The sequence below is a fragment of the Triturus cristatus genome, chromosome 3_2, assembly GCF_964204655.1.
Source record: "Triturus cristatus chromosome 3_2, aTriCri1.1, whole genome shotgun sequence".
NCBI lineage: Eukaryota > Metazoa > Chordata > Amphibia > Caudata > Salamandridae > Triturus > Triturus cristatus.
Window position 1 is genome coordinate 87,355,282 of NC_140584.1, and position 21,211 is coordinate 87,376,492.

The 21,211-nt window shown below is 44.7% G+C and overlaps 1 protein-coding gene across 8 annotated transcripts in view; it reads right to left on the reverse strand.

Moving 5' to 3' along the window:
• KALRN (kalirin RhoGEF kinase) overlaps window positions 1-21,211 on the reverse strand; it is a 1,569,312-nt gene that overhangs the window by 1,073,277 nt on the left and 474,824 nt on the right. For all 8 annotated transcript variants that reach the window (XM_085647304.1, XM_085647302.1, XM_085647305.1 and 5 more), the window contains exons 4-5: window positions 15,808-16,000; window positions 6,256-6,768 (exon numbers count right to left, since the gene is read on the reverse strand). In XM_085647304.1, coding sequence (XP_085503430.1) covers window positions 6,256-6,768; window positions 15,808-16,000 — 706 coding nt within the window. The remainder of the gene's footprint in view (window positions 1-6,255; window positions 6,769-15,807; window positions 16,001-21,211) is intronic.

Genomic DNA, 21,211 nt, shown 5'->3' on the forward strand with positions numbered 1-21,211 from the left:
ACGATTTTAGAGTCAAAGTTATTTCTGCTTTCGAGTTGTGCTCAATGTTTGTTGTATAAAGTGCCCTAGGCAGCGCTAGGCTGCTTTGAGGCACACAGCCGGAAAGACTATTAAGGAGGCATTGTAGCTGACTATGCGTGTTCCTCAACTCCGCATCCTTCTTAAAACATGTCTTGTGCTGTTTGTCTAACTTTTGGTTGGTATGGTAGCACTGTACATATGTGTAACAGTACTTAGTTTAGCGGTGAGTCAGCTGGTCGGCCACAGTGGTGCCATTTAAATTTCATTTGGTTACAAGTGGCAGAGCGCAGCTTTCTTGTCGGAGGTAGTTTCTGATCCAGCTTTTTAGTTTGTCTAGGCCACTTTCCCAGTAAGACGTCGTGTGTTTCAACATTTAATCACATGTCGTGTTTGACATTGCTTCTGGATTGCCGCTTACAATTGATGCCTGTGGCAGAATTTGAATAACTTCTCCTGTCTTTTTCTATTTTTAGCAAATGTATATAAAATCGGTTAAGTGATTGCTCAGCATTGTGCTTGTAAAGAAAGGAAGGTCCCAGAGCAGGACAACTTATACAAAGTTAATAAATTCAATTCACAACAAAGATGATTGAACAATTGCGTGATAGCACAGTGTTATTTAATCACACTTGGCATAAAACACATTATTGGACATCAATCTTAATCAAAGTGAAGGGTGTCAAAGGGTAGGGCAAGGTAGTGAATGGAGTGAGGTAATGGGGTAAGTGACATATAGCGTTTTGGTAACACAAATCGATTGTAAGGCATGAAACTTAATGCCACATAATCAAAAATGAAATTAATTCATTAAACATGCATTGATTTACACGACCATGCACATGTATAAGAACACAGTGCCAAATGCACTATTGAGAGTACTGGTAGAGTGGAATGTCGACGTTTCGACCCCTTGACCCAGGTAGGTTGATTGGATCCTTACTAACGGGGTCTTCATCAGGACAAGAGTGTAGGAAGGAAGGAGGGCACCATGTTGGAAAAGTAAACAGAAACTGGCTTGGCGTACAAAGGCGCGAGGGCCGTCAGGCTCCTAATGAAGGTGGAAACGGGGGTACACTCAGGAAAAATCGTCCAGGAAGTAGTAATTACTCCTGCTTCACTCGCCGCGGATAAACCATCACGGGAGGAGGTGAAATCAATCACTGAAACATGGCCTCGATAGACACAGCGCGCTGTATTCCTCAGAAATGAAGTCAAGCATTGTGCTTGGTCCTGATATTGAAAAGCCCACTCATAATTTGTATGACTTATCTGTGCAATGCTTCTTTAGACATTAGAATACAGTAAACATAATTATAACATTGTAGGGAATTAACCCCTTCGCCGGGGGTTTGGGGCCACTGCGGTGGCGCCGTGCTCATGACGGAACCACTCCGTCATGAGTCACGGTTGAGCTGTGCTCATGACGGAGTGGTTCCGTCATGACTCCGCCCACGGCGCTAATCGCCCGCACAGGCGGGGAATTAGCGCCGCGTGGGCGGTGCGGCCGCCAACGGCCGCAGCATGACGGAACCACTCCGTCATGAGCACACGGCACCCGTGGCTCATGACGGAGTGGTTCCGTGATGAGCAGGGAAGGGGTTAAAAAGCATATTTTATGGTTCCATCATGTATGTTTATTTTCTGATTTGGTGGTATGGGCATGTGCCAAGTTTCTGTTTAAAATGGGGTTTTTTTCTGTGTTGCTGATGCTTGTGTGTATGGTGGCTCCATGACAGAGTATGCAAGGGTACAGGTGCTTGTCTTTGTGGAGATGCAGACATGTTTTCATCCCGTGCAGTCCAGGTCAGCAGCTCTAGGGCAGCAAACGCAAATATGTTTCAATGTCTTTGCTTAGAGACCACCGTTGTAGGGGTCTCCCACATGGGGGGCTATGTTACGCCACTGCTCCCACCTCTGAATGACATGGCAAATCATGGATCAGTGCTTCCTGAAATGTCTGTTGCATTATTTAGTTCTTCTATGGAATGCAGGGTGGAATAACAACAAGCATTGGCATAGCCAATAGGTCTCGCCTTTGGGACCTTATAAGTGTTTAGCCATGCAACAGTTGATGTTCTTGCACCAAGGATATTGTGCTGCATAACTAAATACTTATAAGGTTCCAAAAGCGAGACCTATTGGCTATGCCAATGATTGTTACTTTATAGGACAAGGCTGCTGGAGACCACGACTTGCCAATATGCAGTAAAATAATTCAGTGCAGGCATCAGAGTGTAACCTGCAAATAGCATTACCAGATCGCTTCTTCTAAGCCACACATTATGCTCCCTAGTCTGCGTTTTCATTTAATAAAAGACTACAATTTGTAATCTGGATTACTACATTGACAGCAATGATTTGTACAACGAAAAACCATGAGTAGGTATGGTGTTCAGAGCCTACGGAGAGATCGGGCAACCACCCCTGCAGCAGATCATCATATATTCAAATCCAAGCAGGGTGAAAACAGTCTTTAATCCTTGTGATACTGACAAAACTAGTGCGATTAAATCAGGTAATAGTAAACCTAGCTGTACATAAAGCGTCAGCTATCTTACAGGAAGGGCAACTTCTAAATAAATAGATAATTATTGTAAAGGGTACAGAAATATTTTAATACATGTGCTGGGATATGCCCTTCAGGAGTGGCTTCTGTGGTGGGCAAAGAAGCTATTGTTTTCTGAGAGGGCGAGTCCTCCTTGCCCGTCAGAGCATCTCTCCAGATTCCCGAGTTACCATCAGGACCTGTGGAAACTCTCCTGTATTGGCCAACCAAGGAACTGAATTCAATGTAGCCCATTGGTCCTAGAGGAGGGCATAGAGGCAGAAAGTGTTACTCCTACCAGATTGTGGTATGTGAGCGGCTATGAGGAGTCCATTGATTAGCCCTGTACTGGAAAAGGGTACTCTGTTCTCCCGTGCTGCTCAGGTTGACATACGCAGAGGATGGGTCCAATTTAGCAGTCGGGGTCATTCCAAGAGCAAAGGGGACATATGCTTCTGACACTGATCTGAGTAAGGGCTAGATCCAAGCTATGCCTTAACAATGTGACCTTACGGCCACAGAAAGGACACATTAATCATCACGGATTAATGGAGCCACGTAGGGTGCTCTCTCAGATAGAGATGAACCTTAGTAGACAGGTGGTGCACTTTTGCCTGGGGACTTTCCATCATTTAAGCACCCATAAATAACTCAGGTGCCGCAAGGGATGATGGGTGGGCTACTTTGTTGCTTGCATCTCTGTTGGCCTGGGGACAACCCCTCCAGATGCCAGCCCAGAAAGTGTGATAGGTACCTAGGGAGGTCGACACCTTCGTTAGATTCCGATGTACAACTGTCCATGCTCTCTTCAGCTTAGAAACGTTGAGCTCACTCACTATACTCCTCTAATGTCTGCCTACTGTGCATGTTTCCCAGCAAACCCAGCCTACATCCAGTGCAGAACATCACTGGCTCGAAGAATGTTCTCATTTCACTCTGCTTTCCAAGGAGAACCTTGAGAGTGACCATTAACCATCAGACCCTAGAAGAGAAAAGACCATTTGTGCTAGAAGAAATGCCTGCACCCCAGAGACTGGCGGACTACTGCTTTGGCGCAAAACATTGTTTGGAATTTTGCCACCTTTTCAGACTAAAGGTCTACATTGTTTGTTCTTGTGTTCATGGCTGCATCCGGAATATCATCTTCTCTGCCTCAAACCTTTCTTTCCAACTTGTGGTTGCAAACTCTCCAATCTTCATATCTGTCCCCCGTATTAACACCTGTCAACAGGACGGGCCCAGGCTGTTTCAGCAAAACCGACCTCTGTGTAGACTTTTTACTTCTTCTGTCTGTTGCCACTGTTAAGGCATGTAACCCTGTTACTCTGGTCACCTCTCAGGGTAACATTTAACAGTGCGTTCCTGGGGAGGTTCGAGTGCACCGGGCCAAATTGTGATTATTTCAGACCTACAAAAACACGCAGTCCATGGCTGCTAACTCGGTCTTCTGCCGATATCACAGGGTGGGCGTTAGCATGAGCTGGAAACCCCTGTGCAGTGTGGATTTCAAGCTCATTTGTGAAGGCTGGGAATTGCGGATGTCCATGAGGGATTTTGCAAACTTTCTAAGACATTGGCAGCAGCCTTTGGAGCTTTTGGTTTGGGTGTGGTGGTGAAAGGTCAGTTTTCAGCATAAAGACCCCGCCCCCCTCCAAGACAGAGCCCACTCATGCCTCCTAAAAGCAAGGGGCTTAAATTCCCGCCACGTCAACATACCCCGCCCCTTTGAGGCCCCACCTACTCTCACACAGTGAGATTTAACTGAAAGTTGGCAGGCCTGTGATGTAGATAGTTATTGTGTATTTGCCTGATCTAATCTTTAATACAATAGGTACCAAAAGCCAAGAGTTATTCATTTAAATCCCTCAGTACCTAGTGTTTCTACGGTACAAGGTGTATAACGCAATATGTATTATTTATGGCATAGTTTGGTGACAATATTGCTCCCATTGCTAATTCATATTGTCCTATGGCGTCACAGAGGTTCTGAGAGCCCTGTGGTAAGGAGCACTCAACCTACACTTATTCAACACCGAGGGGTTAGGGGGAACCCTGAACAAACTCCCATGGAAGCATCTGCCATACCTTTATTCCTACCTACTTACTTAGCGATGCTATTCCTGCTCGTTCCCACCTCACTACATCCGTCATCTCAGTGAAGCCATTTGTGGGAACTTCAATTCACTTACCTGCTTTCACTCCAGCAGCAAGTTCAATTTGGACCACAATCACCAGATACCTGCCAGATTTCTAGTTTATTCACGGGCGGTGGAAATAGTTCCAAGTTCAAATTGACTCTACGGAAGAATTCCATGGAGACTTCCTGGAAATCCCACATGAGACTGGCAATCAATAAGATTTGTTGGGCAACCCACAACAGACACAGATAGGTAGAAAGTTGATTTTATGAAGCCGATGAAATTCCAATAATTAGCTAGAACATCTCGATAAAAAGCTGCTGTTAGCATGGCTCTGTATAACTGTCCGATTGTCCAGAGTAATTTTCAAATGTTGCTATTGCAGATGGCAATCTTCAACATTAAAAAAATTGGTGCTTTAAAACATATTTGTGAAAAAATAAGCTGTGAACATTATTGGAACGAGAAGACAATCTATTTTATTTTCTGCACTGTACTCTTTAGTAAGAACAATTCCAATTCTGACACCTTGTGCTAGCTGCTTTTATGCATTTCTCCTCTCTATTCCTCCTAAAATCCAAATGGCTGAGAACATTTTAAGGTGGTCCTCCTGTTGACTCCACATATATCCAACATTTCAGTATTCAGAGTGAGGAGTAGACAGGTGAGATTAATCAGAAATGAGAAATGTCGCTTTGAACATGAGACTAGCTAGTAACCAGTGAAAGAAAGTGCATCCACTCCTTTTCAATCTCCCGTGATAACATACAGCATATATTAAAAGGAGGATGATTCCTGCATAACAAATACTTAAATGAAAACGAAATAATGTACTTGTTTAAAATCGGCAACTTGCCGTTTCTAGGCAAAACTCTTGATTTTCAAATCGGTTTAGCATATCTAAAGCACAGTTTAAGAGTTCTTAAAGGCAGTTACTCTAATAAGCAAAAACTGCATGTTAGTACTGACAAGATGGAATCTAAAAAAAAGTGGGTGACCAACCTGCTCTTCTCTTGACTGAGACACAAGTACCTCATGGTCCACTCATTATAAAATCGATCATTGCTTTCATCAAACGCTAAAGTTGCTAGATATTAACGTAAAGGATCTTTATTGGAATGAACATGGGAGGAGCATCCTATAGCAAATATGTCTGTCGAAGAACACAAACTCAGGTTGATCTCGTAATTCTCTTCTACCCAACAACAATACAGTGCCGCGGACGGTCAACCCAAATACAGAGGAAGTGCAAGTACTGCCTTGTGTCTGAGCTTAATGTGTTAAGAGCGAGCTTACTCCCCCCGTCTGTCAGATGCATGGATGTGCATCCCCTGTAGTCACTGGAAAGGCAGACTATTTTTGGCTCTCATTACGTTTGCTACCCTCAACAATCCATTCACCGACATGCTCTTAAGAGCCCCATAAAGCACATCTGCTCCAAACACGGGATTTGCAATGTAGATGAGATCTGAGCGTTGCTAATAATGGGAAAATGGCAGCTGCCCCCCCCCCGTCATCGTCTCCTAGCAACCGACAAGCAGGCCAGCTTACCTTCTCTGCGTCTTGCTCGAAGAGCCGGAGTTGGAAACACTGATCCAGCTTCAGCTTGCGCACGTGCCACATCTGATGCAAATGCTGCCGCGTGGAGTGAAGTTTGTCCAAAAGACTGGTGATCTTTGGCACCAGACTCTGGAAGTCCGTACTTCCGGGGATGCAGTTCCTACCAGAGAAGCCATCACCACACCGGATACACTGTAACAGCCTCTGGCCTTCACGGTCCAGCTCCTCCACAGGAGCCTTGAGCACCTTCTTTTTCAGCTGCGTGTGTTCATCGATAAGCCTCCGTGAGCCCTCCACATCAACTGGAAACTCTTTCCTGGCCAACATCTCCTGAAGATCTTCCAATCTGGATAACAGATGGATGGCGCTGTTGAAGAACTCCTCCAGCGCCACCCGCAGGTCAATCCATTCGTCGTGGTTGTAGTCCAAGGACCCCTCAAATTCATCCGTCAGCTGAGAAGGATCCACCAGCTTTGCAAGGCCTTCGACGGACACCATACTGGTCTAAATACAAATCAAAGGGCACAAAAAACATTTATTTAGAAGCTCCAGGATGGAATCACACAAAGAAACACAATGGTAAACATGGAAGAGCAACAAAAACTGTCATATTCGACCTACTGCATATTCTAATGATCACACTACATATTTCATCAATGGCCGCCGTCTGCATTACAATATGCATCTTACTGAGATCTTGATCAATGGTCACCACACTGCAATGATGTGCTCTTTTTTTCTCTAGCAGAGCATAAGCTCAGGCTGCGGCATGAAGAGGGTATTGGTAGTGCTCACGGGTTCATGATAATACCCAGCCTGCAGACCCAGCAGCAATATTTCACTGTCAGATGTTAATGGCTAGTAGGACAGTCACTAATGATCATTTAATGACTGCATTTGTTTTCATGGGTACAAATATGTTTCTGTATGCTGTTTGAGGTTACAGTGCCTTTTATTTCTCCTTTCTCGTCTTAACCAGCCTCTGACATTAATTTCGCCCAAATCTAGGCATGATGTACCATGTTTTTCCAATCTGGGTTTCAAACGACAGCAGAATTTTAAAATGAAAGCAATACATGACCTCTTTCTGAAACACACCAGAACCAAACGGATGGTTGTTTTCTTTACATTCTGTCCTCATTTACTTAGTGCCTCTGTTCTGTGTAGTGCCAACAAGAGGTGGATGAGTCACTGACTCGGGCTCGAGGTCATCTTGGACCCTTAAGCCTAAAACAAGCCAATCCTTCAAATGGCTTCTACCTGTCCTGAACCCATGCCTATACCTCATTGTTCAATCGCGCTCTCCAACTCCCCAGATATCCTGCTACTAAGTGCCTGCCCAGCTCTGGACCACCAAGGTCTTTATACAGATGGGAAGATAGTGAGGAACTAAACAGCCCGTCTGAACGCTGCTCTCTGTCCAGGTGTCATTCAAAATGCAAATAGCTTGCTCACTGCGACCTTTGCCATGACAGTCTGGTGGCTGAGCTTTGCGAAACCGGTGATCAATCTGTACTTTCTCAGCTCACTTGAGGAAATAGTGTAATCCTAGTCAATCATTTTATTTTACAGTGCTTCTTTTTCCTTCATCATCGCGATTGACAGCACCTTTAAATACAAGACTTCAAGTTATGTATAGTAGAAACATTTCTCTTTTGTACGTAGTTTAGACTATATTGTTGTCCCATCTTTATTACAATATTGGAATGTTGAGAGCTTCATTGAAGACTGGCATGGGCCCACTGCTCTCGCTTTTCTCTTTACCCTTCGTCTCAAAAATATATGGATTGGGCGGGGAAAAGCTAAAGGCAGAGGCCAGGCATGAGAACACACAGAGCCTTCACCCTTTCCTCCTCCTTTAGTTCAGTGTCATTGGGGCTTCAGAAGGAAGGAGGGGTATATGTTACTCAGCTCCTGGGTCTGCCTGGCCTGGTTGAACTATAAAAAAGAAGTATTGCCAAGGCGGGGAGAACCAGGGGCAGATTTCTGACAAGCTGCCTTCACAGCTCTTGCTGTGAACGATCAACAGTTATCAGCCATAGCCCTGCATGCTGCTGTGAACAGCTGAACATTCACAGCAAGAACTGTGAAAAAAAGGCTTCAGAGCCGCGGGAGATTTCAACCTCCTCGGTCTCCCATGCCTTTGTTTTCTCAATTAGGTTGTTTCGCTGTTATGGGCCTTTAATGGGCTATAACGCCCATTAAAGGCCCACCCCCTTGTTAGAGGCCCTCGCGGAACACGGAAGCACAATTACCAAAAATGCAAGGTAGGCACCGGCCTATGGGCCCCACTCCTTTGAGGGCCCTGCGACAATGGATCAAAATAATATTGATTTGATTTTGAAAGAAAATTACAATCATAAGTTTCCTAAATTGTTTCCAATTAATTTTTGTTTAATAACATTAATAGCTGTTAATGTTTCGTTTTGTGTAATAAAATTGGTTTATTTAAATTGTTGACTGGTAAATTTAAAATATTTAAATCAAGGGTGGGGGGAGGTAGAAGGAGCTATGATCTATTCAGCTTCCTTATAATCAGTCAAAATCAATGGGGAATGGATCACTTGTACCTGCAACCAGGGTCCGGGTGTTCTTAACGTCATTACTTATAAAAAAACCCTCATTCACGTGGACAGGTCGTTGGGCGGTTTATCTTGATTCTCCGCCTGTATCAGATATGTGACAGCATCATCTTTGGGTCTCTTTTTTGTATACTTCCTCAACTTGGAGGGAACTACTGGTTATTTTAGTAGTGATCAGTAATGGGTGACAAGTGGAAGCGCTCAAGTGGGGTGAGTTGGTTAAAATGTGAGCCTCATACTACCAAAACTGTAACTTTATTCGGTTCGGTGCATGGGGAAAGTTTAAAAACAGTGTTGTGCAAAGAGGACCTATTTATGAGTCCACTGCACTCAATAGTCCAGATAGATGGTCGACATGTTTCAGCCCCTTTGGGTGCCCTTGAGGGATCGGGGGGATTTCTTCAGGACCTAGAAATCGATGTAGGAAATGGGTGAAGTCCTATTTCTAAGGCATTTAGTCAGAATATTATTTATCTGAATGTAAGGTCAATAGTACCTAGAGTAGGGATAAAGAGAAGTGGAGACAAAAACAGGGGGTGATACTGGATGTGAGTTTAAAAAAAACAGTTTAAAAGTGGCCTGAGCTCCACAATAACAATAACAGAGCAAGAGCTGCAATGGAAACTCCAACAAGCTAAACTGCTGACATTGTGCATTCTTTTCAGAGGCGAACAGATCTAACCAAGGCTCTCCCCACCACTAAAAGAGTCCTTGTACCATCTCCGGATGGAGGCGCCACTCGTGATCCGCAAGGCACCGGCAGCTGAGTTAATCCGCTCTAGAGTTCACTGAACCGGCCAGATGTTGAACCACCAGGGAAATGCCTTATTGTTCAAGCCAAGTCCAGAGACGCGGGGTATCTTGAGAGAGTCAATGACCCCACACCTTTCTGTCTGTTGCAGTACCACATGGTGATAGTGTTCAGTGGCGGTCCGTGCAGATCAGCATGGTAGGGCGGCAAAGTTTTGGGGGGGGGTGGGGTGGGTCGACAGAATAGGGAAATTAAATAAATTAATAAATAGCTTCTATTCAGTCGTCTGTCCACATCCCTCCGTCCCACCCCACCGCTCTTACCTGAACGGACCACTGCTGGTAGTGTCCGTTAACACCTGAACTAGCCTTCCCTTGACGGACAGTAAAAAGGCTTTCAGCGCCAATCGAATCACCGAAGCTCCAACAGGTTGATAAGGAGCCTGGCTTCTGCCGCAGACCATAGTCCTCTGATCTCCACCTCTCCCAGATGGCCGCCCCATCCCAGAAGAGACATCTGTCATTACTGTGAGATGTGGGTGGGGGAGGGAGAGGGGTCTGCCTCTGACTCAATCGCGGTTTGTAAGCCACCACTGCAGGTCTTTCGCAATGCCCTCCGATATCTGAACCAGGTCGGTGAGATTTGCCAGACGCTGTGCACATTGGAACTTCAGGTTGCACTGCAAAGCCGGCATATGCCATCTGGCATGGTCCACAAGCAGGATGCAGGAGGCCATGAGGCCCAACAGCCTCAGAGTCATTCTCTCCGAACTCCAGGATAGAGGCTGAAATGGTATCATAGCCTGAATATCCTGGACCCGCTGCTCGGGAGGATAAGCCCCAAACTGCCCCATGCCCAGAATCGCTCCGATGAAAGGGAGAGTCTGAGAGGGAAGTCAGGTGTGACTTCGGCATGTTTATAGTGAAGCCTGGCGAGTGCAGGAGGTTCGCCATAGTCTGGAGGGGGAGATGACTGCCTGGAACGAGCCCGCCTTCAACAACCAGTCATCGAAATGGGGGAAGACTGGAGCCCCTGATCTTTGCAGATGGGCTGCGACCACCACCATCACCTTTGTTAACACCCGAGGGGCACTCGAGAGGCCAAAAAGGGAATACGGCAAACAAACTGCAGGCAAGAAAGGGATATACATATAGGCGTCTTGCAAGTCCAGCGCTTCCAAACAGTCTACCGGAACCAGGGCAGATAGGACCTGAGCCAGTGTGAGCATCTTGAACTTCTCCTTTTTGAGGAAGTAGTTTAGGGCTCTGAGGTTGAGGATAGGACAATGGCCTCCGCCCTTATTTGAAACCAGAAAATAGTGGGAATAACAACCACAGCCTATTTCTGGCACAAGAACCCTCTCAATAGCTCCCTTGGCAAAGAGTCTTGATTTTCTAGCGGAGTAGGGCAAGGTGATCCTCGATCAGCCGATCGTGAGCTGGAGGCATTGATGAAGGCATAGTCTTGAAGCAGAAAATAGCCCCTTCGGACTATTTGCAACACTCAACTATCCAAGGTGATGTCCCGCTAGTGGTGCAGAAAATGGCGTATTCTGCCACCAACTGGACATGTATGATCCGAGGGGATAGGAATAGGAAGGTTTCGCAGTGGAGTAGGGGATTGTGGCTTGGCTCGACTTCTGGCTATCTGAACCTCGGGGTCAGGGTGAACAACTTCCACGGCCTCGCAGAAGTTGCTTAACTTGCGGGACACTCTGGCTGGAGTAGGGTTGGCACAGTTGAAAGCCCCTTCCAGAGCCACGAAAGGAGCGATAAACAGGCACAGGGAGGGATGTTGTGGTGAGGCCTGAAGATTTGTCCGTAGCCCGTGAGTCCTTAAAATGCTCAAGCGCTGCATCTGCTTTGTCTCCAAAGAGACTGGAGCCATCAAAGGGCATGTCCATAAGATTGCCCTGGACATCCCCTGAAAATCCATACGTCTTCAGACAGAAATCAGTCTGCCTAGCGAGTCTGTTGTGTCCAAGCCACAGCAGATGATTATCCTCGCTGCATCTCTCTCGTGTGAATTGCTTGGGAGAGCAGAATCCGGTCCTACTCAGAGACTCTGGACAGCAAATGCCTAACTATATCCCATATCGAATAGGAATAATGGTCCATAAGGCATGCTGTGTTCACCGACCGCAATGCTAGACTGATGAGAACATTTTCCTCCCGAAACATTCCAGTCTTTTGAATTTCCTGTCCGTGCATGCAGAAGGGAACGCACCACGGGAAGTGGAAACTTGGACCACCAAGCGTTGTGGGCTGTGAGGAAAGCTGGGTTGCCCGGTGCAGGGCGAGGACGGCGGGCGATCATTCTGTTCACATGAGCCCCTGTGCTGGGCTTGGAACAGGTGTCCAGTAGAACATCCATCAAAGCCACCTTGAAAGGCAGCAAGGCCGCAGGACCTCTGCCAAGACTTTTGTCTTGACTGCCACCATAGGAAGCTGCTTTTCCAAGACCTCCACAGCCCTACGCACAACCATTGCAAATTAAGCTCCCTCCTCCATAGCCAGGTTAGGGGGGACAGCATGCCAGAATCCGGGGAGGTGTCCAGGCCACGGGCATCACCCAGTTCCTCATACCAGTCCAGATCTTGAGGTTGCGGGATTTCCAAGGGATCCTGCTGCCCCTCCCAATCCTCATCATCCATTCATAACCCTTCAGAATAGGGCAGGTAAAACGGCATGGAGCCGTACGGCTTCGTCGGCGCTGGTCTGGGCGTCAATGGACGCCCGACCGGCTCTGTGTCGTATGGAATGATGATTGAGGAGGTGCCGCTGGTGGGACAACCGACACTAGTCCGGACCCAGGAATGGGTACATTAGGCGGCTGAGGCTTAGGGGCCAGAGCCGAATGTTTGGAACCCGCAGGGTCTACTTCTGAATCTGAGGGGCCGAGGGTACACCGGCAGGTTCAGGCCTACTGAATATGGCAAACGTGGCATCATAAAATTCTTTTAGTTGGCCAGGAGGTCGCTCCTGGCCCCGGAAAGGGAGGGAAACACAGAGCCGACCTAGGCACCCACTCCGTGGAGCTGGGCCTTGAAAGCCGAGGTTCCTCCGTGTCGTTGTGCGACAGGCAGGGCGAAGTCAAAGTATGCTTCGACTTGTTGTGGTGCCTCTTAGCTGACCACAACAACTTCGAGGAACGGGACTCCACCTCACCAGAGTGGTGCTTGGACCTACCTCTCGACCGGGAACGGAATTAACAAGGCGGCCTTGTGGCACCGTACACCAGGCCGAGATCAGCTTTAGGGACCGCTCCCTCAAAGCCCCACGGCCCGGCAGGAGGAGCATGATTTTGTGTCATGGTCACGCTCTAGGCACCAGAGACATACTAGGTGGTGGTCCGTGACCGACATGGCGCAGTAACAGGCGCCGCACCGCTTGAACCCGAGGTCTTCTTGCTAGACATTCCTAACACACCAAAAGGAGTTGATAAAAAGTCCCAAAAAGTCTCAAAAATTTACAGGGAGTAGCTCTCTTTCACAAATCTGCGATGGCTGGTGAGGAAAGAAAAGAACTGACGTCAGACGCAATCTACTGGCGCGGGGGTAATCAAAAATCTTCCAGATCCAGCCTGACGCCTGGAAGTTCAAAGGTAAGGAATCTGTGGCTAGATGTCTCTATCAGATTGTGGATAAAGGCCTACTAGCTATGTCTGGATGATCTAATGAGGCACCTAGATTGTAATGTTGGAAAGACAGAGGCTGAAATAACATCTAACAGAACGCAGGAGGGATTCACTTGGGGAAGCCTCAGCATGGGATGACCTAGTGCGGCAATTACTCAGTGGCAAACTCGACCCCGTGGCCTCAATGTGACCAGCCAGAGTTCATTAATTGGAATATGATGAAATATCAAAGCGCCTACTGACATTTTTAATAGAGATACATTGGTAGTAGTATTTGGCATTAACAGTTGACGGCCAGTGATCTAAAAACGTAATGTATCGATAAATTGCAGGTATTGGAAATCCTAATTGAACGATCCTACAAATATATATGGCTGCCATAGGATGTTCATCAACAACATTTAAAGTATGAGATTTAGTTGGAAGTACATATATTTGAGGCACCAACGTGTAAATGTTATCCTCTTTTTTGAATTTGCCACTTTTTACTTTTGGATGTGATTTTTATCTGATGTATATTAGGACTGACTGTAGCTAGTGTATGTGTGGTACATACATATGACTTGTTTAAATTAGAATAATGATGTTTTTAACACTGGGGAGTCTCGGGGAGTCTCAGGGAGCCTTGGAAAGGGAGTCACACAATAGAGAAAAGAAGTGTGTAATAACAGGGTGGGCTGTGGAGAGGCTGCACAGCAAGGTTTGGGGTAGGATTTAGATAAAACAGACAGTTGCAGCGTGCTTTTACCTCATGATATGTATTAACTCCCAGCCTTTTATTGAAACTATGGGGACCATTTCCATGATCAGAGCAGCTTTTTGGTGCTATGACTTTAGGATCAAAGGTAGGAGGATGAGTTTCGGGGAGAGGGATACATTTCAAGACCTTGACACGACTGTGTGCAATTTTAGAAAGATTGACAATATCGACCTACAAAACTATAGCATCCGCTACATCATCAAGTTAAGTATGTATTTGCTGTACTTAACTCCACGTTTACTTACCTAGACTGACATTGGGATGTAGTAGTTAGGTCGACGAGGTGGATATTATGTTTTTGTCACCTGATATGTCGCATTAATCATAATGGGAGAATACTCTTGACATACTGTGTACAATGGCCCGATATCCAGTGACCATCCCTAATCCAACAACATATTTTATTTTTGTGTATTTTTATACTCCTGAAGTTTATGTTGATAAGGGAAAAAAACTCACAGAGGGCACTAGAGCACCTCACAATTTTACAGCTCACAATACAATGAAAAAACAGATTATTTGGGTTACAAAACTGAACACAGCTTACGAGATACAAGATAACAATTTTAAGTAAATGGCATGCATCAAAAGTTCAAAGACATAGCACACAGTGTACATCCCTCTAAGAAGGTGTTACTCTAAGAACGTGGTTAATCTATCATAATGGATCGGAGCGTACTTTCAAGAGTGGCAAGGTCACTTCACCAAATCATACCTCAAGGTTTTTCTTGAACAGGTGAAATGTCAAGGAGTGCTTAAACAGGATGACGTATTGCAGTCTAATTGAAAGTGGAAAGGAAGTACATTCCCTGAAAAGGACTTATGCAGTGGAAGAACATTTTCTTGTATCATTGGAACAGTAGGCGAGGTTTTCCTTTGCTAAAATACTTTGATAAACACCATGTGGTAGCCTACAGCCTGTTTTTGTGGCACGGCTCGTGCGTAAGGGTTGAACTTTTTGCAGGTTATAGCCTATACCATTGTGGACCGAAACCATCAAATACACTTGGGAGCAGATACAACATGATGAAGACGTGATGACAACACTTAAATAAATCCTGCTAATATTAATGCAGCCTCAGATTATGTTAATTCTGTTATATGTTGTTACAATATTATTACTACACCTTTTTACCAGTGTTCTGATAGTGAGGCCTGTTCTCCTATAATTGTCGGTGCCAATGAATTTAAGCCTAAACCAAGAACCACGGCTCGTCTTCAATGAAATACCACGAGCTGTAGTGCACTGGGAGAGGCCTTGACGCCTGCTGGGAAGATGTTCCTTCAGTAATTTGATGGACTGTATACAGATTTAAATAATATAACAAACAAACGCACAAGATGGCACTATCACATCTACACAGGCATGGTTTGTGTTGAGACGGGGCTGTGCACCACAAGGGATGCGAACTGGGAGAGACTGATCACATTTTTGCTAAACTCTTCAGTGAAATTAAGGAACAAATTGAGGATTCTGAAGAAACGGCTGAGAATTTGTGTACACTGTCTTGTACCAGTTATGCCCGCAGACAGTAAAATGCAGTAACATGTCTTGATCCGTCTACAAAACCCTCCAAATCCTTCTTTATTCTTCTTCACTTCATGAGCAGCAGCAAAGACCTTAAATAACTTTGGTGTTTATTGATGTCGTAGACAGAATCCTCTGCTGAATTAGGACACATGACGATTCCTTAGGTTTACGTCCAGGGCGCTATGAAGACACCTAACCTACCCAGGCACACAGGGGGGTGGGGGCGGCACCACAATGTTAAATGTAAAGGTCTTGACAACAGTAAAAAGGCACAGAATCTTACCTCAAAAATAAATTTGGAGCTGCCAAAGTTAGTCTTCTGCTTCTGCCAGAAGTTGTCCGGCTTGATTATCAGTGCAACGTGGATTTCGGCGGGGAACGCTTCCTGGAGGGTCTTCAGCAGAGGTTTGATCAAGTCCCATTTGGATCCTCGCATGTCAATAATAACAGTGAATCCTCGCTTACACACATCTTCACTGTGGGAGTGAAAGCATGACATGATGATTATTATTACCCTTGGGCATACATGCTTATTCTGATCTTCCTGCAGCTCAATTTCTCAGCATGAAATAATTCTTGTGTCATACTGGTTATATGCTGTCGGGAGGCTAACGCAGGCTGAGATGCTGTATGCACGGGAGATGTATTTCCAATTACTGGCATATATTTCATGACAACAAGTAAACTTGTTTTCAGCTTGTATTATTGTGGCTCATACAGTTTGAAACACAGCAAGTAGCACTGTCTTGCACCATGTGGTCCCAATAACAGAGATTATTAAAGCAAAGTGAACAAGATGTTCATTACTCTGTGCGAAAAGTCGCTATGTATTCAGTATTGACGCAAAATGGCAATTCACATTTCTTTTTTGCAACCATAACTGCTTGCTTAAACAACTTTTTTATTACTGCACATACATTTCTTGAACTTATAAGAGTAAATTGCAACTCGTGAAAAATGTTGGCTGGCTACAACGGAGAAAAAAGTAGCAGCCGCCATTACAGGACTCAGGGGCTTGGTCCCCAAGTCCTGAAGGAAAAAAAGAAAGAAAAGTAACAGAGGATTAAAGTAAAGACACGCTAACCCCCTATCCCTTGTGGGACCTGCAGTGTTGCCAAAGTTTTAAATTAAAAATTAAAACTGCCGATAGGATCCACCGGGACTCACCATGGCCTTTTATAGAGGTCTTTGCACAGCAGGGAGGGTCGGCAAGCAGTGGCGCATTGGCTGCCAGGCATGGCCATTTGGCCGTCTGCGGCAGTGGGTTGGCCATCCGTGAGAGGCTGAGTGCAGGGCCAGTGGCAAACCCACATGGTGCGCAAGGCCAAGGACTTAGTGCGGCGGGGTGTTAGCCATCTGTGGGTACTTCGGGCAAAGGAGGGGCAGGTCTAGATAGGTATGGTAACAAAATCTTACTTTTCGTAAAAAAAACACCCTAGATATTGACAGGGAAAAAACCAAGGGTTAGAGTAAGGTTATAGTTTAGCACGGTAATAATCAGGGACACAAACTATGCTATTCTCTGGATGCAGGTTTTTTAAATAGTTATGGATTCGCTGTGGCAGCAGAATCGCATAATCCCAGTAGCCTTGGTAGTAACATATTACTTGACGTTGGAAAAAAACTCAGAAATTTACTGAAAAACCAAGGGTTAAAGTGATATTATAGTTAGGTGAGATTGTCAGTTGAAATATTACATATAAACAAAAAAAACTCTGAATTTCACGAGTTATAATCAACTGAAGTAACTATAACTCCAGCCCCCGACATGCACTACTTAATGCCTCACATATTGTATCACTCATGACAAGTTGTATGAGATCATCGACAACATCAAAGCAACATCTGAAACAAACGTAATTGATGACAACACTACGCATGGCGAGGGAGCGAGAAAAGTATTTCATCTTGGCCAAATCCGGTAATCTCTCCACTATCACAGGGGGGATGATCACAAAATTCCTACATGAGGTAATTGTGTGGGCAGATCCATTAGTTCCAAACAGGCATCTGCAAAGACAGACGATGTATTCTACAGGATACGTCACAATAGCAGGAATCCATCTGATCTACAAGAACATGCAGATGTTTAGTTCAATGCAGTATTTTAAATGGAAATACAGAAGAGAAGGTACTCTTTAGTTCGAGTACCTATTTTCCCCTGAGAAGTGCCGGTACTCTCCCATTAAATGTATTGCAGCAGAGCTGAAAAGTGCAGGTAGTCTCCCTTTGATATTAAAGTAGTGCAGGTACTTAGTCCTGAACAGTACCTGCCCATTTAAAGCGCTGGTTCAATGTGAGGCCGTCATTGGCTGGCTCTTTTCAGACCATCTCAGGCCCTGACACCTGGCTCTGCTGTGTAAGTGCCCGGCAGGTTTTCACTTGCAGTGCAGAAAGAGAAACAGAATACAATACTTTCTGATTCCTGATGGACTCTTCAGGACTTTGACGCTCTAGCACCAATTATTTCACTTGCTTAAGCAACATCATCTAGTCTTTCCTCTCCTTAGTTTAGGGTAATTTTGACAAGGACAAAATAAAAAAAAATTAAACAAGGGACACAAAATGCTATTTTTACAGGGAGGAAAACCAAAGCACGCTCAAGAAAGCCCACGCCTGTGCCGGTGTCTGGTCCACGATTGGCTTGACAGGAAGCAAGGACGCTGAACTACTTCACAAGGGATACAAGCATGGATTCAGCCGGGCTAAAAAATGAAACACCCACTCCCTGGCAGAAATCCAATCAACAACCCCCTCTACTGAAGAGGAACCGACCCCGGGTTTAATTGTATTTTAGATGCTAAAGCTTCAATGCACTGCTGATGTGCTGGGTTTTCAACATTCATAGGTCACAGGAACCATCCAACATACACTTGTAATTTCAAAATATTTGTATCTGGACACACCATAGAGGCTACGGTTGCGCAATGTGTGGGATGCATTCCGCAGGAGAGAGAGGGCACCAGCAACGTTTCTGAAGCGAGGCTGAGCGGAAATTCTAGCTGTAGTGTGACACCGGTGTGGTGTAAAGCCAAAGTAGAATGTAGAGGGAGCATCATGACCTCAGTCAGAGTGTGTTAAAGGTGGAGGGTACTTCAAGACTGTAGATGGAGGGAGCGGGGCACCACTGCCAAGTCTGTAGAACAGTAAGCTGATGGACATGAAAGGAGTGCAGTAAGGAAAGAGGCTTCAAGTGACCGAGGAAGCCTGAGCTACACAAAGCGGAGGTGCGATTAAACTTCTTCTACATTAATTCCCCTTTTGCCTCATCTCTCTGTTTTGGCAATTACACTTCTTGGTCTATTACAGTTGATCGCAATTTACAATACCGTATCATGCTTTTCTGCTTATTTACACATTGACAGTATCGCCAAGACGCCTTTCGTATTAACGTGCTCTAAAATTCAACATTAACATGCCCACATCTTGGTTCTCTTTTGTACCTCTTCTATGTTTTTACATTTATTTCACACCATCTCTTTTAGCGTCTCTCTGCTGACAGTAATTGGACATAGTTCGGTACATATGGATTCTAAATATATTGTTTCAGCCTTTAAAAAATTACTTAAGGAATACAACTCGCGTCACCTGACTCTCAATGCTGACGTACCTTCACAAGGCAATAATCATCTGATCCATACTTCGTGACTTTGTTCCAGAAGTTCTCAAACTTTGGACTAAATGATCGGAACTCTTTCTATGACCTTGTGTCGCGAACGTATTATGTACTCTTGTCTCGGATTACGGAGTTAGACCAGTTAGATCAATATTTACTACTGTTGCACAATGACTTGTGCATATTAATACATATTTTGGCTAGTTTCGAAGTCCTGGCTCCTTAACACATGCCAAGAGACAAAGGGGATTTGTGCTTAGGAGCACATCAAAAATCCTTCAAATGCTGAGACTAGACACCAGACCCAGGCTAGCAGACCGAGGTCCATGGTCCACAGTACAAATGGGAATAGGCACTGGCAAAGCCAAAAGGTCAGCCAATGTGCTTGCATATGCACTTACGTGCAGCCATCTTGAAATGTTTTTTGTAAAAGTTTTACAAAATCTATTCAAAGATACCTTCGCAAGTACATGCATATACATGAATGGTTGGACAGCCTTGATTCGGTTTATCCAAGTAAAATAATATTTTGTTTTAAAATGAAAAAAACATACATTGGGGCAGTAGTCACTGGCCAAAAGGGGACTAATTCTTATATGAATGTGCCCATTGTACAAGAGTAGAAGGCCATTCACTCACAGTGAGGTAAAGCCTTTATTTCCTTTTCTCAATTATATTGGAGCAGGAAAGATCAAATAATGTTCCTTACTCTTCTGTGAGTCAATGATCCCTTGTGGATAAAGAGATAGTCACTTTTATCAATGGAGTTGGTATGTTAACAAGGTTTATTCCCCAACCGATTACAATACATAGGCATGATTTATAAACAGGCTACTGTTCTGGCACAAACTCACAGAAAAATGAAAGCCCAAAAGTAAGAAAGTGTTTTCAAATTGGAAATAAGAAAATCCACTAGTGAACTATGTCGTAAAGTAGGTGAAAAAGAAATCCGAAAATTGAAAAACTACTAGTGAAATGATTCAAAAGTTTCCTGTGCAGGTTCTTTCTGTGTCTTTTTTTACAAGAACTAGTACAATAAGGAGTCATGCTTTGACCTTGCTGTTCTTTCAATTAAACAAAAGCGCAAATTATTAAGAAAAAGGGAACAATGATTTGCAAAGGCCAATCTTTTGCTGCACAAATCGCGAGAATGGGCAAGACTACATATGTGACTATATCAGAGTCCTTCTGCTTATAAAAACAATTAATTGAGTAGAGCTAAAGAGAGCATTGGTTGTGTCACATCTAGGCAATTGTAATGCAATCTACGCAGTACTCATTAGAGAACAATGCTACCAGTATAACACAAATTTGTGGAAATAGGGTCATGTGAAACCAACCCTGAAACGACTTCACTTGCTCGAGGTACAGGCACGAATCATATCAGATTCCACATATTCTATTTCATGTACTGGGTTTACTGGAACAAGGCACAACTCCAAAAGGACTAGCAAGGCTTTTCTAAAAAGAGTGGGGTTCTTTACTCCCCTCTCCCTTTCGCTACCCTAGCGTTATTTATCCTAGATGGTTACCTAATTTTAAAATTTTAAGATACTGGATGACACAATGTGGCATTCTTCATCATCAACCACCACATCCCACCCTGGTAAGATGGTGCTACCAGGACAGACTCAGCCTCAAAATTGTTGAGGAAGTTCTTAAGATGCAGTAATCTTCTGGATAATGGTTCGGGGATCCAGTTACATTCTCAAAATATCTTAGTGTACTACAAGGATTACCTTTATCAGGTGGTACCTTATGTATGGAGAAAAATATTATAAAGTATAGTTAGTGGATGCTATTGGGTACAATGCCCCTCACATCCCTCTGGTTGACCCCAGACATATGGGTTCCACCAATATCCACCCTAACATGGGTTCCCATGGCAACAACCGCCTCTTTTATTTTATTTTTTGACAGAGGCAGAGAAAGGGGTAGAGGGAGAAAAAAAGATCGCAGAGTATCCTGGAAGGACACAGAAACCGAACAGGGTGGAAAAAACACACCAAGGAACCCCAACTGGGGACAAGCAGGACCTGATACAAGATAGGGTTAACATCATTAACCAGTG